An 18,137-nucleotide genomic window follows, 5' to 3' on the forward strand; every position below is an offset into this window, starting at 1 on the left:
ACTATAACATTTATGTGTTTTTTCCCTAATTGTCCTTTTTTTTTTTTAACCAGCTAATTTTTTCCTGATTCTTTATGAATGGACAGCTTGGTTCTTGTCCTTCTCCTAGTTGTTACAAAATTTATATGCAGTTGTTTCCAAAGTAGCCATTTCAGATACTTTCTCATAGAGACTACCTTTCTTTTAAAGTTAAGATTCTTAAACTTTTTGTATCATGGACCCCTTGAACAGCTTGGTGAAGCTTAAGGAATTTATGTTAAATAAATTTACATTCTCATTAAATAAATTAGATTTAAATAAAGTAGATATTAAACAAATTAAGTATGATAAATATAGATAGAAATTAAATAAAATAGAGGTAATAAATTGAAATAGATTTTCAGAGAAAATCATTTATATGGGGGCAAAGGGGAGATGTGATTATTTTTTCTCCTTTCCATCCAAGTTTATTATTCTCTTCCTGAAACCTCTCTATAAAACCCTTGGATTCAAAACTCCTATTTTCTTTTTTTTTCTTTTCTTTTCTTTTCTTTTTTTTTTTTTTTAGGTTGGATTTATAACAAGAATACAATATTAGTTTAATAAGAAAATACAAAAATAACCAATATGTTAGCAAGAAATACAAAAATCATTTGTTTTAGAAGAAGCTTTGTAAAATTACATTCATTTTTGTTGACAACCAAATAAAGGAATAAATGAAACTTTAAAAATAATTTTTAAAAAGCTTTTTATTTTCAAAATATATGCATGGATAATTTTTCAGCATTGATCCTTGCATAGCCTTGTGTTTCAGATTTTCCCCTCCTCTCCATTCCCTCCCCTAGATGGTAAGCAATCCAATATATGTTAAATCCAATATGTGCGAACATATTTATACAATTCTCTTGCAGCATGAGGAAAGAAAATGAGTAAGAAAACAAAATGTAACCGAACAAGAACAAAAAGAGTGAAAATGTTGTGTTGTCATCCACATGCAGTTCCCACAGTCCTCTCTCTGGGTGTAGATGTCTCTCTTTATCACAAGCTCATTGGAACTAGCCTTACTCATATCGTTGTTGAAAAGAGTCATTAAAAACTCCTATTTTCAAGAGACTTTTAAGAGAACCATCATCCTTTCAGTCCCCTAAGCTCTAAACTTAGTTGTCATCTTTGATTCCTTCATTCTCTTATCTCCATATCCAGTCAATACGCAATTCTTGTCTCCCTTTATTATAGCTCTCCTACATATTGTCCCCTTCTCTCCTCTAACATTGACACTACTCTAGTATAGACCCTCACTCTGTCACAGCTGTCTTATGTACAATAAACTTTTGGTCAATCTCTGTGAAATATCTCCTCAATCTAAGCTACCTCTAGCCAGTTGTCAGATTCATTTTTTTAAATCTTTCATGCCATCACTTAATCCTCACCATTTAGTAGATTCTAGTGGTTTCCTATTACTTCCAGTATCATGTAAAATTCTCTCTTTGGAATTCATATCTTTCAAAACCTGACCTCTTCCTACATTTCTTGTTCCTGGTCCCACTCCTCCATATTGTGCAATCCAGTGACCTTTGCTGCTTGGTTCTTCTCATATGACCTTCCATCTCCTGACTCAGACCATTTTCACTGGCTGTTCCTTATTCCTAGAATTCTTCCTTCTCATATCCTACTTTTGTTTTCCTTGGCTTGCTTCAAGTCTATAGGAAAGTCCAACCTCTATAAAAAGCCATTCCAATACATCTTTATCTTAGTGCTTTTCTTCGGAGATTATCTCCTGTTTATCCTGTATATATTTTATTTGTATGTTATTGTTTGCATTTGTATTCCCCATTAGAATATGAGTTCTTTGGAAATGGTAATTTTTTTTTTTCTTTTTGATTGGGAGGCTTTCTTTGTATCTTAGTATCTTAATACAATGCCTGGCATTCAACTTATTGACATGATATTATCATTTTTTCTTTTTCCCCCACTTTTGTTTGTTTTCTCAATAGTATTTTATTTTTACAATTATACATAAAGATAGTTTTCAACATTTATTTTGTAAGGTATTGAGGTCCATATTTTTTCTTCCTTCCTCCCTTACCCTCTTCCCTCCCCAAGACATGAAGCAGTCTAATATAGGACATTTCCATATTATTCATTCATATTTCCATATTAGTCATTATATGAGAAGTACTCTTTTTTTTTTTTTTTTTTTTTTAACTGTGGCAATTGGAGTTAAGTGACTTGCCCAGGGTCACACAGCTGGGATGTTTTAAGTGTCTGAGATGAGATTTGAACTCTGGTCCTTTTGTCTTCAGGGCTGGTGCTCTATCCACTGTGCCACCTAGCTGCCCCTATTAGTCATTATATGAAAGAAAAATCGGGACAAAAGGGAAAAACCAAAAGAAAAAAGCAAACAAGGGGGAAAAAGGTGAAAATGCTTTAATCCACATTCAGTCTCCATAGCTCTTGTTGAACATGGATGGCATCTTCCATCCTAAGTCTGTTGGAATTGTCTTAGATTACTGTATTGCTGAGAAGAGCAAAGTATATCAGATCATCACATAATCTTGTTACTATGTACAATGTTCTCTTGATTCTAATCACTTTGCTCAGCATCTGTTCATGTATTTCCAAGCTTTTCTGAAATCTGCCTGTTCACCATTTCTTATAGAACAGTAGTATTCCTATTGTGTATCTAATTTATATTTTAATATATTTAACATCTACTGGTCATCCTGCCATCTGGGGGAGGGGAAAGGGGGGTAAGAGGTGAAAAATTGGAACAAGAGGTTTGGCAATTGTTAATGCTGTAAAGTTACCCATACATAAAACCTGTAAATAAAAGGCTATTAAATAAAAAAATAAAAAATAAATAAAAAAAAATTAAAAAAAAAGAACAGTAGTATTCCATTATATTTATATACCATAACTTATTTAGCCATTCCCCAATTGATAGATAGATATCCACTCAATTTTCAATTCCTTGCCACCACAAAAAGAGCTGCTACAAACATTTTTATACATGTGAATCCTTTTCCTTCTTTTATGATCTTTTTGACCTACAGATCCTGACTGCTAGCTTCTTTGGACATAATTCAAATTGCTCTCCAGAATGCCTGGATCTGTTCACAATACCAATAATATATTAATGTTTTTAGTTTTCTTATGTCCCCTCCAGTATCTATCATTATCTTTTCCTGTCATCTTAGCCAGTCAGAGATATAAGGCTGTCCTTCAGTGTTGCCTTAATTTGCATTTCTCTAATCAATAATGATTTTAAGCATGTTTTCATATGACTAGAAATAACTTTAAATTCTTCATCTTAAAATTCTTGTCATATCCTTTGACTACTTCTCAGGTGGGAAAAGACTTGTGTTCTTATGAATTTGACTTGATTCTCTCTGTATTTTAGAAATGAGATCTTTATCAGTGACTAATGGTTCCCTAACTTTCTGCTTCCTTTATAATCTTGGCTACTTTGGTTTTGTCTGTACAGACCTTTTTAATTTAATGTAATCAAAATTATCCAATTTCTGTTTCATAATGTTTTAAATTTCTTGTTGGATCATAGATTCCTTTCTTCTCCCTAAATATGGCAGGTCTAAATCTGACTATCCTTTGCTCTCTTTCCTAATTTGCTTATAGTGTTATTATGTCTAAATTATCAACCAATTTCCACTTTATCTTGGTATATGGTGTGAGATTTTGGTGTATGCCTAGTTTTTCACAAACTATTATCCAGTTTTTTCCAGCCAATTTTGTCAAATAATGGGTTCTTATCCAAGAAGGTGGAGTCTTTGGGTTTATTAAACACTAGATTATTATAATTACTATTATGGCTCATGTATCTAATCTTTCACTGTTCCACCACACTCTCTCTTGGCCATTATCAAATGGTTTTGATGACTTTATAATACAGTTTTAGGTCTGCTATGCCTAGACCATTTTTCTTTCTTTCCTTTTTTTTTTTTCATTAATTCCATTGAAATTCTTGACCTTTTGTTCTTCCAGATCAATTTTTAAACTATTTTTTCAAATATATAAAATAATTTTTGGTAATTTGGTACGGCACTGAACAAGTTGATTAATTTAAATAGAATTGTCATTTTTGTTGTATTACCTCAGTCTACCCATGCACATTTGATATTTTTCCAGTTGTTTAGATCTGACTTTATTTGTGAGAAAAGTTGCTTCTTTGATCCTAAGGCTTTTCCAGCAATAAGTGTTTAAAATCTGTATTATTTTGTAATTGATATAAAGGATTTTCAAAGATAAATTATGATTGTTGGTGTGGAATTTAGACCCTAATTTATATCAGAAGCAACTACATTATGATTGGTTTCATGATATGCTGTAGCCCCCAAAAAAGGATTAACAATGATTATTTTTTTGATGATTTTCTGTACATTTAGTTGGTCCTTATATAATAAAACATAAATTGATTACATATACTAGTGTTTCCTAATACTTTTGTTCCTCTGCTTTCAACTTTAAAAATGTATTGTGAATTCCCAAAGCAGTTCACTAGTATCAAAATTTATTCATTATGTGCTTATAGTAACTACAGTGATAACTGGGGGCCCCCCCAGTTGCAAATTAAAATTCATATAATTAGAAACTATTTTATTGTACTGATAATAGTTAAAACTAATTGCAAAATAATTATGAACACTTTTTTTTGAGAAGTTCTGTAAGAATTCAAAGAAATAATCCAACAAGATTTCATATACTCTGTTATCTACAAGATCTCATTAAATTTCTTGAGAAGTTTAGCTGAGTAGAAATAACAGTTAGTGAAGTAAGTTTTAGAGCTTGGAAGATGTTTGATATAATATACTAATCAAATATGAATTTAATTGTTTTTTTTAATTCCTTCATAGTTTTATTTTCTTTATTTTTTTATTATAGCTTTTTATTTACAAGATATATGCATGGGTAATTTTTCAGCATTGACAATTGCAAAACCTTTTGTTCCAGTTTTTTCCCTCCTTTCCCCTACTCTGTCCCCCAGATGGCAGTAGACCAATACATGTTAAACATGTTAAAGTATGTTAAATACAATGTATGTATACATGTCCATACAGTTATATTGCTGTACAAAAATAATCATTCTTTGAAATAGTGTACAATTAACCTGTAAAGGAAATCAAAAATGCAGGCGGACAAAAATAGAGGGATTGGCAATTCTATGTAGTGTGGTTCATAGTCGTCTCCCAGAGTTCTTTCACTGGTTGTAGCTGGTTCAGTTCATTACTGCTCTATTGGAACTGATTTGGTTCATCTCATTGTTGAAGATGGCCACATCCATTAGAACTGATCATCATGTATTGTTATTGAAGTATATGATGATCTCCTGGTCCTGCTCATTTCACTCAGCATCAGTTCATGTAAGTCTTTCCAGGCCTTTCTGAAATCATCCCACTGGTCATTTCTTATAGTACAATAATATTCCATAATATTCATATACCACAGTTTATTTCAACCATTCTCCAATTGATGGGCATCCACTCTGTTTCCAGTTTCCGGTTACTACAAAGAGGGCTGCCACAAACATTTTTGCACATGTGAATCCCTTTCCCTTCTTTAAAATATCTTTGGCATATAAGCCCAGAAGTAACATTGCTGGATGAAACGGTATGCACAGTTTGATATCTTTTTGAGGATAGTTCCAAATTGCTCTCCAGAATGGCTGGATGTGTTCACAATTCCACCAACTATGAATCAGTGTCCCAGTTTTCCCACTTCTCCTCCAACATTATGAATTTAATTACTGAATTGTTGACCTTTTTTATTTGAACAAAAATTTGCAATATCTAGCTCAGCACCAATCAAAAACAGTCTTAAATCTAGTTGTGCATTGAGTTTATGTCTGTATTTTCTTTAAATTATGAATAAAGTAAAAATGTTTACTTGTACAGATGAGTGGCAGGAATTAGTAGAATTGGTAAGCTCTCTTGCAGAGAGTTGGAATTGTATTTAAAATTTTTAGCACATCTAATCAATATATAAAAAATGGATAGTTTATGATGTAAGATAATATACTGCTGTCTAATAACAAGTGAGGTGTACTAAGAGATTTAAGTATACTTAAATTTCAGTTGCATATTTTGCTGTTTTTAGTAATATTTATAATAACACATATATATATATTTTTTAAAAAACAGTGCCACATTCAGATGTGACTTTTCATTTCTTCTACTACTTGTGCACTAACTATACTTTCAGAGACACTACTAAAATGAATGACCAATTTTACCAGTCACTTGATCTGACAGATTATGGTCAGATTGAATTATAACTACACAAGTAGTGGTTAAATTTAAATTGCAAAATAGCTTCAGTACTACAATGAGAAGCAATAGAAAATTTGTTTATGCAGAACATTTGTGAGGGATAGTCTCTTCTGGCTTCAAGATGGTTTGTAATACACATGACTAACTCATGGTTTTCAAACAGCCTGACTTTTGTGCTATATTACAAGAACTCAGACATTTGTTGACATTTTGATCATATGATTATGCAGATGATAAGATACAATTAACAAAAGGGAATAAAGGAACTACTCTGGTATAGTATACAATATTCAAATGAAAATACATTCATGGGTTTGACCAATAATTGATATTCTGTTTACCTTCACTGTCGTTTGGAAACAGTTTGTTGATAAGCAGGCACATATTTTCTGAGTTTGATGTAAATTGTAAGAATTCCAAAGTCAAAATGCATATGATCAGGACAATTTTGAATTGTTGGAAAAAGAGACCCATAATTCTCTAAACATCCATATTGTTATCATAGAGGAAAGATATATAACATAATTGAACAAATATTTACTGCTTTAAAAAATCATTAAATAATTTCTATGTTCCCCCTTGGATTATCATGAAAAACTTCATTAGCAAAAGCTTTCCACACAAACAATATAGAATCTATCAGATTTTCTACTGCACTGGTTTATTGTTTGAGATTATCGGGTTTTTACAAGTATTCCATGAGGCATCAGAATAGGTCTTTAGTGGAGGCATCTAAAATAAATTTTTCTCTTTAATCAAGAAATTAAAAGTGTTCTCTTGACTTTTAAAATTATGATTGAAAATAAATACTATTTGGAAAATTATGGAGAATGTAAAATTTTTTCTGATTTAAAAAAAAATGTATATTCAATCAAAACAAATTTCCACATTGACAGTATCCCCAAAATAGTTTCATGCTACATTTTGAGCTCTGTTAGAAAGCAGGTAGCAAGCAGTGTCTCTACTGGGCTTATACCCCAAAGAGATACTAAAAAAGGGAAAGGGACCAGTATGTGCCAAAATGTTTGTGGCAGCCCTGTTTGTAGTGGCCAGAAGCTGAAAAATTAATGGATGCCCATCAATTGGAGAATGGTTGAGTAAATTGTGGTATATGAATGTTATGGAATATTATTGTTCTGTAAGAAATGACCAGCAGGACAAATACAGAGAGGATTGGTGAGACTTACATGAATTGATGCTGAGCGAAATGAGCAGAACCAGGAAATCATTATATACCTCAACAGCGATACTGTATGGGGATGTATTCTGATGGAAGTGGATTTCTTCAAGAAAGACAAGATCTAACTTAGTTTTAATTGATCAAGGATGGACAGAAGCAGCTACACCCGAAGAAAGAACACTAGGAAATGAATGTAAACTTGCATTTTTGTTCTTCTTCCCAGATTATTTATACCTTCTAAATCCAATTCTCCCTGAGCAACAAGAAAAATGTTCGGTTCTGCACTCATATATTGTATCCAAGATCTACTGTAATCTATTTAACATGTATAGGACTGCTTGCCATCTTTGGGGAGAGGGTGGAGGGAGGGAGGAGAAAAATCGGAACAGAAGTGAGTGCAAGGGATAATGTTGTAAAAAATTACCCTGGCATAGGTTCTGTCAATAAAAAGTTATTTAATAAAAAAAAAAAAAAAAAAAAAAAGAAAGTAGGTAGCATATTCTCTCTTTCATCCCCTTGAATCTTAGTTGGTCATTATATTGACAATACACTTCAGCATTTTGTCACATTTATATACCATAACTTGTTTGTTCATTCCTATATAAGCTTTCCCTTAGTTTCTCATTGTTTACTTCTTTAAAAAGTTATAAATATTCTTGTATATCCATAAGAGTTTGTTTTGCTTACAATTAATTTCTTAAACTGTTCTCTAATTCTGCCTTACATATCCCTTCTCTTCTTTCTCTTTAATTTTCCTGTTAACTAAAACTGTGTGTGTGTGTTCGTCTGTCTTCCTTCGATCCATTCAAATGAGAAAGAGGTTCAATTTCAGTCATTCCCTCATCCCCTTCTTATTTATATCAATATCTCCTAATTTCCCCCAACTTTCATCTCCCTCTTCCCCTACCTAATATATTCTTCTTTCCTTCTCTTTTCATAAATTATCAAGATGTAATAGAATTACTCCCAGGCTGTGTCTAATTGGAATCCCTCTATGATCTTTGACTATGGCAGTGTGTAGAACGGATATATGTATCATCACCCCATGTTATAAGTATTTTATTCTTGTTTATTGAAATTTAGCTTTTCTGTTTCTTTTCACTTGTGTTTGAACTTTGGTTTCTTTATAGGTTTAGCCCTTTCATCAATAATGCTTTCATTAAAGGTCCATTTTTCTCTCTAAGATTATTTCATTGTATTGGGTAAATTATTCTTGATTATAAACCCTTATTCTTTGCATTCTGGATCATTGTATTCCAACTTGCCATAAGGCAATAGTCTTGTTATGTTGGCTGTTAAATCAGATGTAATCTTGGCTGTGGTTCCTTGATACTTGAATTCTTTCTTTCTAGATGCTTACAGTATTTTTTCCTGTGATATATTTCCAGTGCTCCAGTTTGGGTGTGGGGCTATCCCAGTATGAAATTGGAACCTTCGTTTGTGCTGGCATATAAGCTCTCAAGTGCTTTGCATCTTGAATGTTCTTGTCCTGTTCCTCTCCTCAATATCTTCAAACTTCTGTTTATTTACCTATGATGAATTGGACTAAACAAAGGACTTTTTCTTGATTTCTCCACTGGACTTCAGTCTGTGTATTTTATAGCTCTGTTTGGATGAGCTGTCAACAGGCATTGAATTCCACTGCTTCCTTTTATTCTGACATCTTGAATCTGCCCTTGAAAATAGAAGTTTTATATCTTAGATGACATTAGATGTTAAGAATTGCAAAGCACATGACATAAATTATCTTATTTGCCTCTCACCACAAATTCTGGGATAATGACTACTAGAATCCTATCAGTTTTACAGTTGAAGAAACTGAGACTTTAGAGTAAATGATTTATTCATAGTCATACAGTAATCTGATTTGAAGTTTAAACCCAGTCTTCTATCTGAAAGTCCAACACTTTCTCTGTACCTTACTGCCTCTGGTTAACTACTCTTGAAATAACAATTTTGACCTCTTTTATTATCTTTAAAATACCCATCAGATAAATGCATTTTTAGCCAAGTTTACACAAAGATATTTTAAAATATTCTAACTTGTTAATAAAACAGACATAATTAGAAACAAGATATGTCTTCTTTGAACTGAAATTCAGTTTGTAGAATAAAATGATTTCAGAAATTAATAGCAAAAGAAATAAGGGGAAAAGAAAATGTTGATAGAAGAGAATGGTCCTTAATGCCTTTTAAAAGGAGTGTTTTTGGGTTAAAACAAGAAGGCAGATTCATTCTCAAAAGAAAACAGAGTTTAAGCTGAAGTCTAAAGCCCTCCTATTTAAAAAAGAAAAAGAAAAAAGAAATCATTGTTAAAGTTAAAATGGTGGGTGGAGCCAAGAAGGTGGCTTAGAGGTAGTGTATTCTCTTCTAAGCAAAATAACCCCTTAGATAGAATAGGACAGGGTGAGATATTTTTCCCCCCGGATAAGACAGCTTGGGCGATTGGTGAGAGAGGTCTGTGACATAGGGAAGAGAGCCAGTTAAGAGCAGGTTTGATTGCAGCTCTAGCAGCAGGCTCTGGGAATTGCTGTGACAGCAGCAGAAACAGATGTGGCGCTCTCAGCCCAGAGATGGTGAAGAACAATTAGAAAAAATTTTAAGAAATCCTTTGCAGGCACTGTTGTAGTTGGTTTGCTGATTTGCAACTTTTCTTTATATGCAATTCTGAGAAATAGTTCCCAAGCAGAATGAATTTATCATCTAAAAATCATGAGGAAACAGGGGACCTGGTCAGAGTTCCAAGGCACAGAGGAGCACTAGCATTTGTGACTGCCAGAGAACAGGGGCCCTGGGCACACTGAAAGCCAAGAGGAAGGCAGCTAGAGAAGCAGGGGTGCTTTTTAGATAAACACTAGAGCACAGATCAGGAGACTAGTGATCACACTACCTTTCCTTTGAAAAGCACTGAAAACTTGTTTCTCTCTAGTACCAACTCTGAAAACAGCAGCACAAAAAATCTGAATTTTAGGACAATGCCATACACCCTAATCCTAAATTGAGGAGAGCCTGACTTTAACATAAAGTTCATAGTCAACAAATAAGCCAAAAAAAGAGCAAACAGCAGCAAAAGTCAATTATAAAAGGTTACTATGGTGATATTTTCCTATCACCATAGACAATAACGTGAAAACAGCTACAACCAATGCTTGAAGGAGAATTGCTTATTGAACTGAAGTCCAACAAGAATTTCTGGAAGAATTAAAGAAATGAGGATAGTAGAAGAAAAGTTGGGAAGAGAAATTCAAATAGTATAAGAAAATTAAGAAGAATGAACTAACTGCTTAATAAAAAGAGATACTAAAAAAATCAGAAAAAAACTAACATCTTAGAAAACAGAATTGGGCTAATGGTAAAAGAAGCATAAAAAATTCATTGAAGAAAAGGACTCCTTAAAAAACTGGCTTAATGAAAAAAGTGATTTAAAAATATTTCCTTAAAAATTGGAAAGCTTAATGACTCTGTGTGACATCGAGAAGCAATAAAGGAAAATCACAAGAATGAAAAAATAGGACAAAGTGTGAAATATTTCATCAAAAAGCAACTGACTTAGAAAATATATTGAGGAGAGATTATTCAAGAACTACTTTATTACCTGAAAGCCCATGATCAAATAAAAGAACTTAGGTGTCGTCTTTCAAGAATGTTAAAAGGAAAACGCCTAATCAGAGGGTAAAATAGAAATTAAAAGAAATCTACCTCTTGAAAGAGATTCCAAAGTAAAATCTCCTAGAATGTATAGACTAATTTCAGAGCTTCCAGATCAAGGTAGAGTAATCACAAAAGTTCAATAAAATTAAATTGTATACATTCTTATATGGTAAGATAATAAATGTAGAAATGCAAATTTATTTTGTTTCTACATAAGTGGAATTTTTCTTTCTATCTCCTGCTATTGAATTTTGTTAGTAATATATATATATATAGGAATGCTGATGTTTGTATGAATTTATTTTATATTCTGCAACTTTGCTAAAGTTGTTAATTATTTCAAGTAGATTTTTTGAATGATTCTCTAGGATTCATACAAATGGTCAAAGGATATAAACAATTTTCAAATGAAGAAATTAAAACCATTTCTAGTCATATGAAAAAATGCTCTTAATCACTATTGATCAGAGAAATCCAAAGTACCTCTATATATCTCTCAGATTGGCTAAGATTACAGAATGATAAATGTTAGCGGGGATGTGGAAAAACTGGGCTACTAATACATTGTTGGTGGAGTTGTGAACTGATCCAAACATTCTGGAGAACAATATGGAACTATACCCAAAAGATTATCAAACCATGCATACCCTTTGATCCAGCAGTGTTTGTACTGGGCTTATATCCCAAAGAGATCTTAAAAGAGGGAAAGGGACCCACATGTGCAAAAATGTTGGTGGCAGACCTTTTTGTCGTGGCAAGGAATTGGAAGTTGAGTGGATCCCCATCAGTTTGAGAATGGCTGAATAAGTTATGGTATATGAATATATGGTATATGAAAAGTATACCATCATATCATCTGCAAAGAGGGATCATTTTATCTCCTCCTTGGCTATTCTAATTCCTAATTCCTTTATTTTTTCTTACTGCTAAACCTAACATTTCTAGTATATTAGGGAATAATGGTGGTAACAATGGACATCATCGTTTCACCCTTAATGATATCTATAATATTTGCTGGTGGTTTTAGATAAATGCTGCTTATCATTTTAATGAAAAGTCGTTTTATTTCTATGCTCTCTAGTGTTTTTGTTTTGGTTGTGTTAAGACAGTTGGGGTTAATTGATTTGCCCAGGGTCACAAGCTAGGAAATGTTAAGTGTCTGAGGCCAAATTTGAACACGGGGCTGGTGCTCTAATCATTGCACACACCAAGGTCCCCCTCTCTCTAGTGTTTTTAAATAGGAATGGGTGCTATATTTTGTCAAAAACTTTTACTGCTTCTGTTGAGATTATATAATTTCTGTTAGTTTTTGTTATTGATATAGTTAATTATGGTAGTAATTTTCCTGATTGATAATGAACCAGCCCTCATTCTTGTTATAAATCTTATTTGGTCATAGTGTATTTTTCTTCTTATTAAGTTGTAATCTCTGCTAATTTTTTTTTTATTTTATTAAAACTTTTATTAGACTTATTGTGAACATAATCGAATTAGATGGGATGGGTCACTTTACTTGTGGTTAGGTTAAGTATCTTCTGAAGCAAATTGAGTGTATTTTGGCACTATTCCAACATTTGGATAGTGGGTGCGTTAGTGTGTAAAATGGGGAGTTTGCAGGATGTTAGCAAGTCTTAAACTTGGATTGGATTAAGAACAGATCTGTCATCCTGCCTCTCAAAATGAGAGTGCCTTAGAAATATTGTCTTTGTAACTGCACATTTGTGGTTAGAATGGCTGCTTTTATGAGACATGTGGATTAACTAATGTAACATGTGGATTAACTAATGTAATTTCTGTACCTGTTGGGTAAAGTATATTTAGGGAGCTGAACAAAGAAAAGTGTAACTTTTCTACTTAAACTAAATGAAAAAACAAGAATTTAATCTTTAGAAAAAAGCATTATGGTGTTTAATGTCAGTGACTTCCTACAGATACATGTGTATTCTACAATATTCACTAATAAACAATTACTTACAAAACCATATATTAATTTCTTCACCTTTTTCCTATTAATTTACTTGTCAATGTGTATTTATTTGAAAGTGTTTATTGGTATTTTTATGTATCTTTCCTTTGTTTTAAGTTCATTTTCAGATATTTAATACTTTCTGTTCTATTAGAATTTTTCTTCAAATCCATTCCTTATTGGGGTTTTGTTAGTAATATATGGAAAGGCTAATGAATTTATTTAAAATTTTGTTTTCCCTGTTATATGTAAAACAATTTTAAAAATATTTGTTTTTAAAACTTTTGAATTTCAGATTCTCTTCCTTTCTCTCTCTCTATATCTGTATCCCATATATTGAGAAGGCATATGTGAAATTATGTAAAACATTTCCATAAAAGTCATGTTTCAAAAGAAAACAGTTCTCTACCCTTCTCCCTCCTACCTCCTCCCCCCCCCAAAAAAAAAAAAAAAAAAAAAAACAGTCCCTATTCAGACCAGTTCTTTCTCTGGGTATGGGAAGCATTTTTCATTCTGAGTCCTTTGGAGTAATTTTGAATCATTATATTGCTGAAAATAACAATGTTATTCACAGCTGATTATCCCAGAACATCGCTGTTACTTTGTACACAGTATGTTTTGCTTTGCATGACTTAATGGAGCATTTTCCAGATTTTTCCTGAAATTATTTTGCTTATTATTTTTTATAATCATGTACCACAATTATTAAAGGACTAATTCATTTAATAAATTTTTTAATACTCTTTTAATGGTTATTAATGGTCTTTACAGTTTTTACTGTTCTTTGGAATTTCTTAAAATATATCATTTTGAAATCGGAAATAATTTTAGTTTTTTCCTCAAGTTTCTTCTTGTATTATTGCTAGGGAGTAGTTTCTAAACCTAATTAGAATAATGATGCAAACTTTTTGTACCCCTAGCATTTATATCTAGTGCTATACTACCATTTTCATTTTATTAATATGACATAGTGGGTATTCTTGCTGTATTTGTCATATTATTGGAAAAGGTTTCTAATGTTTCTCTTTTGCATAAAAAGCCAGCTCTTGGTCTTAGCTAGACACTTTGATTCAATAAAGAAGCCCCTAAGCTTTTAACATAAATTAGTATACTTAATTTTCTTAAAGATTTGTTGGTTTGTTTACAAATATAATCTTGCATAGTGGCATAGACTTGAAATCAGAAGCTCTGAGGTCAAATTCCATCTCTGGTACTTAGTACTCTAATTATTAATGTAATTTGCAACATTCATACTTTTGCTAATGATGAATTAACTTGAGAGGCATTGTAATACTAAAGAATATCATCCCTGGAGTCAATAGAATATGGATTCAAATGCCACTCTAATGTTAAATTACTTGGATCAAAAATATCGATGAGTATTTTAATGATGTTGATGTATAGTTTTTTCAATTGCTTTGTCTATATCTTCCTAATTTACATTTCCATATTATTGATAAATAATTTGTTTTGAACACGATGAATTTAATAGCTACAGATGCAAAGATAGATAAGTCATATTATTTTGTAATATTAACATTCAGAAAAATAAATTTAAATGATAATTATATCTGTTTTAGAAGTAATATACATTTATGAACATGTCTATGGTGCAAATAGTTGATAAATTAATACAGTGGACTAAACAAATTCTAAAGCCTTTTCTATATGTGATTTTAGGGGGAAATATAAGGCTGTACTAAAACATTTTCTGTTTTGTTTTGTTTTAGAGAAGAGGACAGATAACAATGGCAGAGTGTATTTTGTCAATCACAACACACGTATTACACAGTGGGAAGATCCCAGAAGTCAGGGGTAAGAACTTTAAATTTTTGATTCATTTTTTAATTTTTTTGTTTCAATTGGATAAAGATTTAAATTCTTTCTTTGTAAGAATTTTAAAGATGTGCAAAAGCATAAGCCATAAAGGGTATGAGGAAGAAATAAATATTCATTAAAAGTCTGCTTTTTCAGGCACTGTCCTAAGTGATTTATAGATATTACCTTATTTGGTCCTCAAAACATCTCTGGAGAGGATAGAAGATATTGTTATCATCCCCATTTTATGTTTGAGGAAATTGAGACAAACAGATTAAATGACTTGCCCACATTCTCTGATCAAATTTGATTTTAGGTCTTCTTGACTACTGTTCCAGTGTTCTATCCATGGTGATACCTACCTAGATATAAATCATAACTTGCTAATCCCTTTAAACCTTATAATGGTGTTTTCCAAATTATTCCATTTGAACAATAATTCATAACAAAGCTTCTACTTTAACAATATGAGGTCAGGTCTGGCGGCATATACCTGGTTATTTCAGCTTCCAGGAAATCTGATGCGATGGGCTAAGCAAAACCTAATCTGCATTCAGTCCTCCATTTTATATGGTTAGCCCCCAATAGTTGAAGGATCAGGAATGGGAGAGATTGGATAGGAGCAAGGTACTATGTCATCTAAGAAGAGACAAGCTGGCCTAAATTGAGAAAGTGGAGCTCAAAGATTCCTAGTCACTCCAGTGTGATCAGTCCCCTGCTTCTGGTTTGAGCAAGATAGGGAGGTCCAGCCCCCCAGCCTTTTTTCTTTTTTTTTAAATACAACACTTTATTTTTAATTAGTTAATTAAAACCTTAAATACACGATAGGAAAAAAAAAGTGCACAGCCAAACATGAGTAGATTCCAAATAAGTAACAATAAATTTGTATTTCAAGAAAACAGAATATGTTATTATATTATCTATTATCTATTATATCTAATATATAAATATTATAATATAATAGATTATATTGTATTCAGAACTGTCTACCTTTTCTTTGCTTCCTTGTAGTTTTCTTTTGGTCTCTGCTGTTCACTTTTTGCTTTGTTTTTTCCCTCTCCCTCCTCCCCACTTCCCCAAACAAGTTAAACATGGGCTATATCTCTTCCCCTCTCCCTCCCCCATTCTTTATCAACAAAGGTTCCCTCAACCCCCAACACTGTTTATGAAGTAAAAAGTTCCCAACCTAGTTAATCACTATATCTTACTGATTGTTTCCACAGAGCAGCCTGTTTATATTTTGGGGGGTGGGGCAAATCTCCTCCCTGGTATATTTCTTTGGATCTTCTCCATTGTTCCAGGAGGGACCACTGTTTTGGTTTGTTTTTATTATTTTCATTTTTTTTAGTTAGTATTTTATTTTTCTAAACACACGCAACATTCACCTTTGTAAAACCTTGTATTACAAATTTTTTTTCCCTTCCCACCCAAGACAGCAAGCAATCTGACATGGCTTATTCAATGAAAACTTTCAGGCACATTTATAAATTTCATAGCCTTTTAAAATTAAAATTTAATTATTCATTATTGAGATGGGTTTCAAATCTGAATTCTCTTTTCCTAGTTGCAGAGACATCACAACTTTTTTTCATAATGCAATTCAGTTAAACAGATGTTAAGCCCCTACTTTATACAGAGCACTATCCTAGATACTGGGTGTACAAAAACACTTGCTAAAATTTTGAAAGAAAAATGTGTTGGGGAATATGTTGTCAAAGGGGGAAAAGCATGTTAATATTATATTCTATTGTAGGCATAAGTCTGCCAAGAAATAATTTTTATTACTTTATCATTATTCTAAATCTAATCACTTTTATTTTGCTTTAGAGAGAAATGTTTAAATTGATATATTTTCAGCATAAGTCATTTTGGAAATATTTATAAGGGCAATGAATAAAAAACTTTTCTTATTTAATCTTAATTTTCTTGTCGTTCTTCTCACCCTCCTCCTCGCCCTCTTCTTGATCTGGTTTTTGGCCAATTTTGCTTTTTAAGGTATTCTCTTTGGTGTATTTTTGTGCTGCTTTTACCCTTTGACCTGTTTTTTAAGGTATTATTAGTAGTTTTTTGTACCTCCTATAACAAGATGACTCTTTTTTCCTGATTTTCTTTTCCCAATTTTTCCTCTGCCTCTCTTAATTTGATTTTTTAAGCTTTTTGTGGCCTGAGCACAGTTCATATTTTTCTTTGGATGTGGCAGTTTTGACTTTGTCTTCTGAGTGTGTGTTTTAATCTTCCCTGTCAGCCAAAGGAGCTTTCTGTGACCAAGTTCTTTGGTTTATTCATTTTTCTAGCCTATTTCTTGACTTTTAACTTACTATGTTAAAAGTTGGGCTCTATTCCTGGGGTGAAGAGAGTACTGTCTAAGCTTCTAGTTTTTTGTGCAGCTGTTTTCAGAGCTAGTCTGCAAGTTTTTATTTCTTTCTAAGTGGCATAATCTGAAGAGAGAAATAGGTTTACTCTTTATCTGGATTATGTTCTTGTCTTTGAACCTAAATACTCTTTTCTGCCCTGGAATTATGATCATACAGAAAGCTTTGGGGTGCTGGTACTTCTCCTCACCCTAGGACTGCAACCTAGAGGTCTGACTTGGATTCACCTATGGGCAATGCAATAGAGTCCTGCATTCCATGCCAGCAAAGGAAACTGTATTCTTCTTCTGAGTAATTGTCTAACCGCCTTACCTTCTGTGGACTGAGACATTTGAAAGCTGCCACTGCAACTATTCAGTTGCTTCCAGGGTTTGCGGCTTGATTGCCAGAATACAGCCTGCATTCCATTTCACCCTGCTGGTCTTAAGTTGTCTTGAGCTGGAAAATTATTTCACCCTATAATTTTGTGGATTTTGTTGCACCAGAATTCATTTTGAGACATTATTTAATTGTTTGGAGGGAAATTTGGGACAGCTCAGGTGAGTCCCTGCCTTTCCTCTGATACTTTGACTCTGCCTCTGAAATTAAAAAAAAAAATAAAACAAACACATACATATGTAAACAAAATGTAAATAACCAACTCAGCCCAAAGCAAGGCTAAACTTTTGCTTTTTCAACAGAACAGTAGTCATTTAATCTTTTTTTTTAATATAGCTTTTTATTTACAAAACATATGCATGGATACTTTTTCAACATTGACCCTTAGAAAACCTTCTATTCCAACTTTCCCCCTTTTTTTCCCCCACCCCCTCCCTAGATGGCAGGTAGTCCAATACATGTTAAATATGTTAACATATATGTTAAATACAATACATATATACAATTATCTT

The 18,137-nt window shown here is 32.5% G+C and overlaps 1 protein-coding gene across 4 annotated transcripts in view; it reads left to right on the top strand.

Moving 5' to 3' along the window:
- ITCH (itchy E3 ubiquitin protein ligase) overlaps nt 1-18,137 on the top strand; it is a 148,491-nt gene that overhangs the window by 104,371 nt on the left and 25,983 nt on the right. For all 4 annotated transcript variants that reach the window (XM_023506927.2, XM_031953881.1, XM_031953879.1 and 1 more), the window contains one exon: nt 14,788-14,872. In XM_023506927.2, coding sequence (XP_023362695.1) covers nt 14,788-14,872 — 85 coding nt within the window. The remainder of the gene's footprint in view (nt 1-14,787; nt 14,873-18,137) is intronic.

This window comes from Sarcophilus harrisii, chromosome 2 (genome assembly GCF_902635505.1).
Source record: "Sarcophilus harrisii chromosome 2, mSarHar1.11, whole genome shotgun sequence".
Lineage (NCBI taxonomy): Eukaryota > Metazoa > Chordata > Mammalia > Dasyuromorphia > Dasyuridae > Sarcophilus > Sarcophilus harrisii.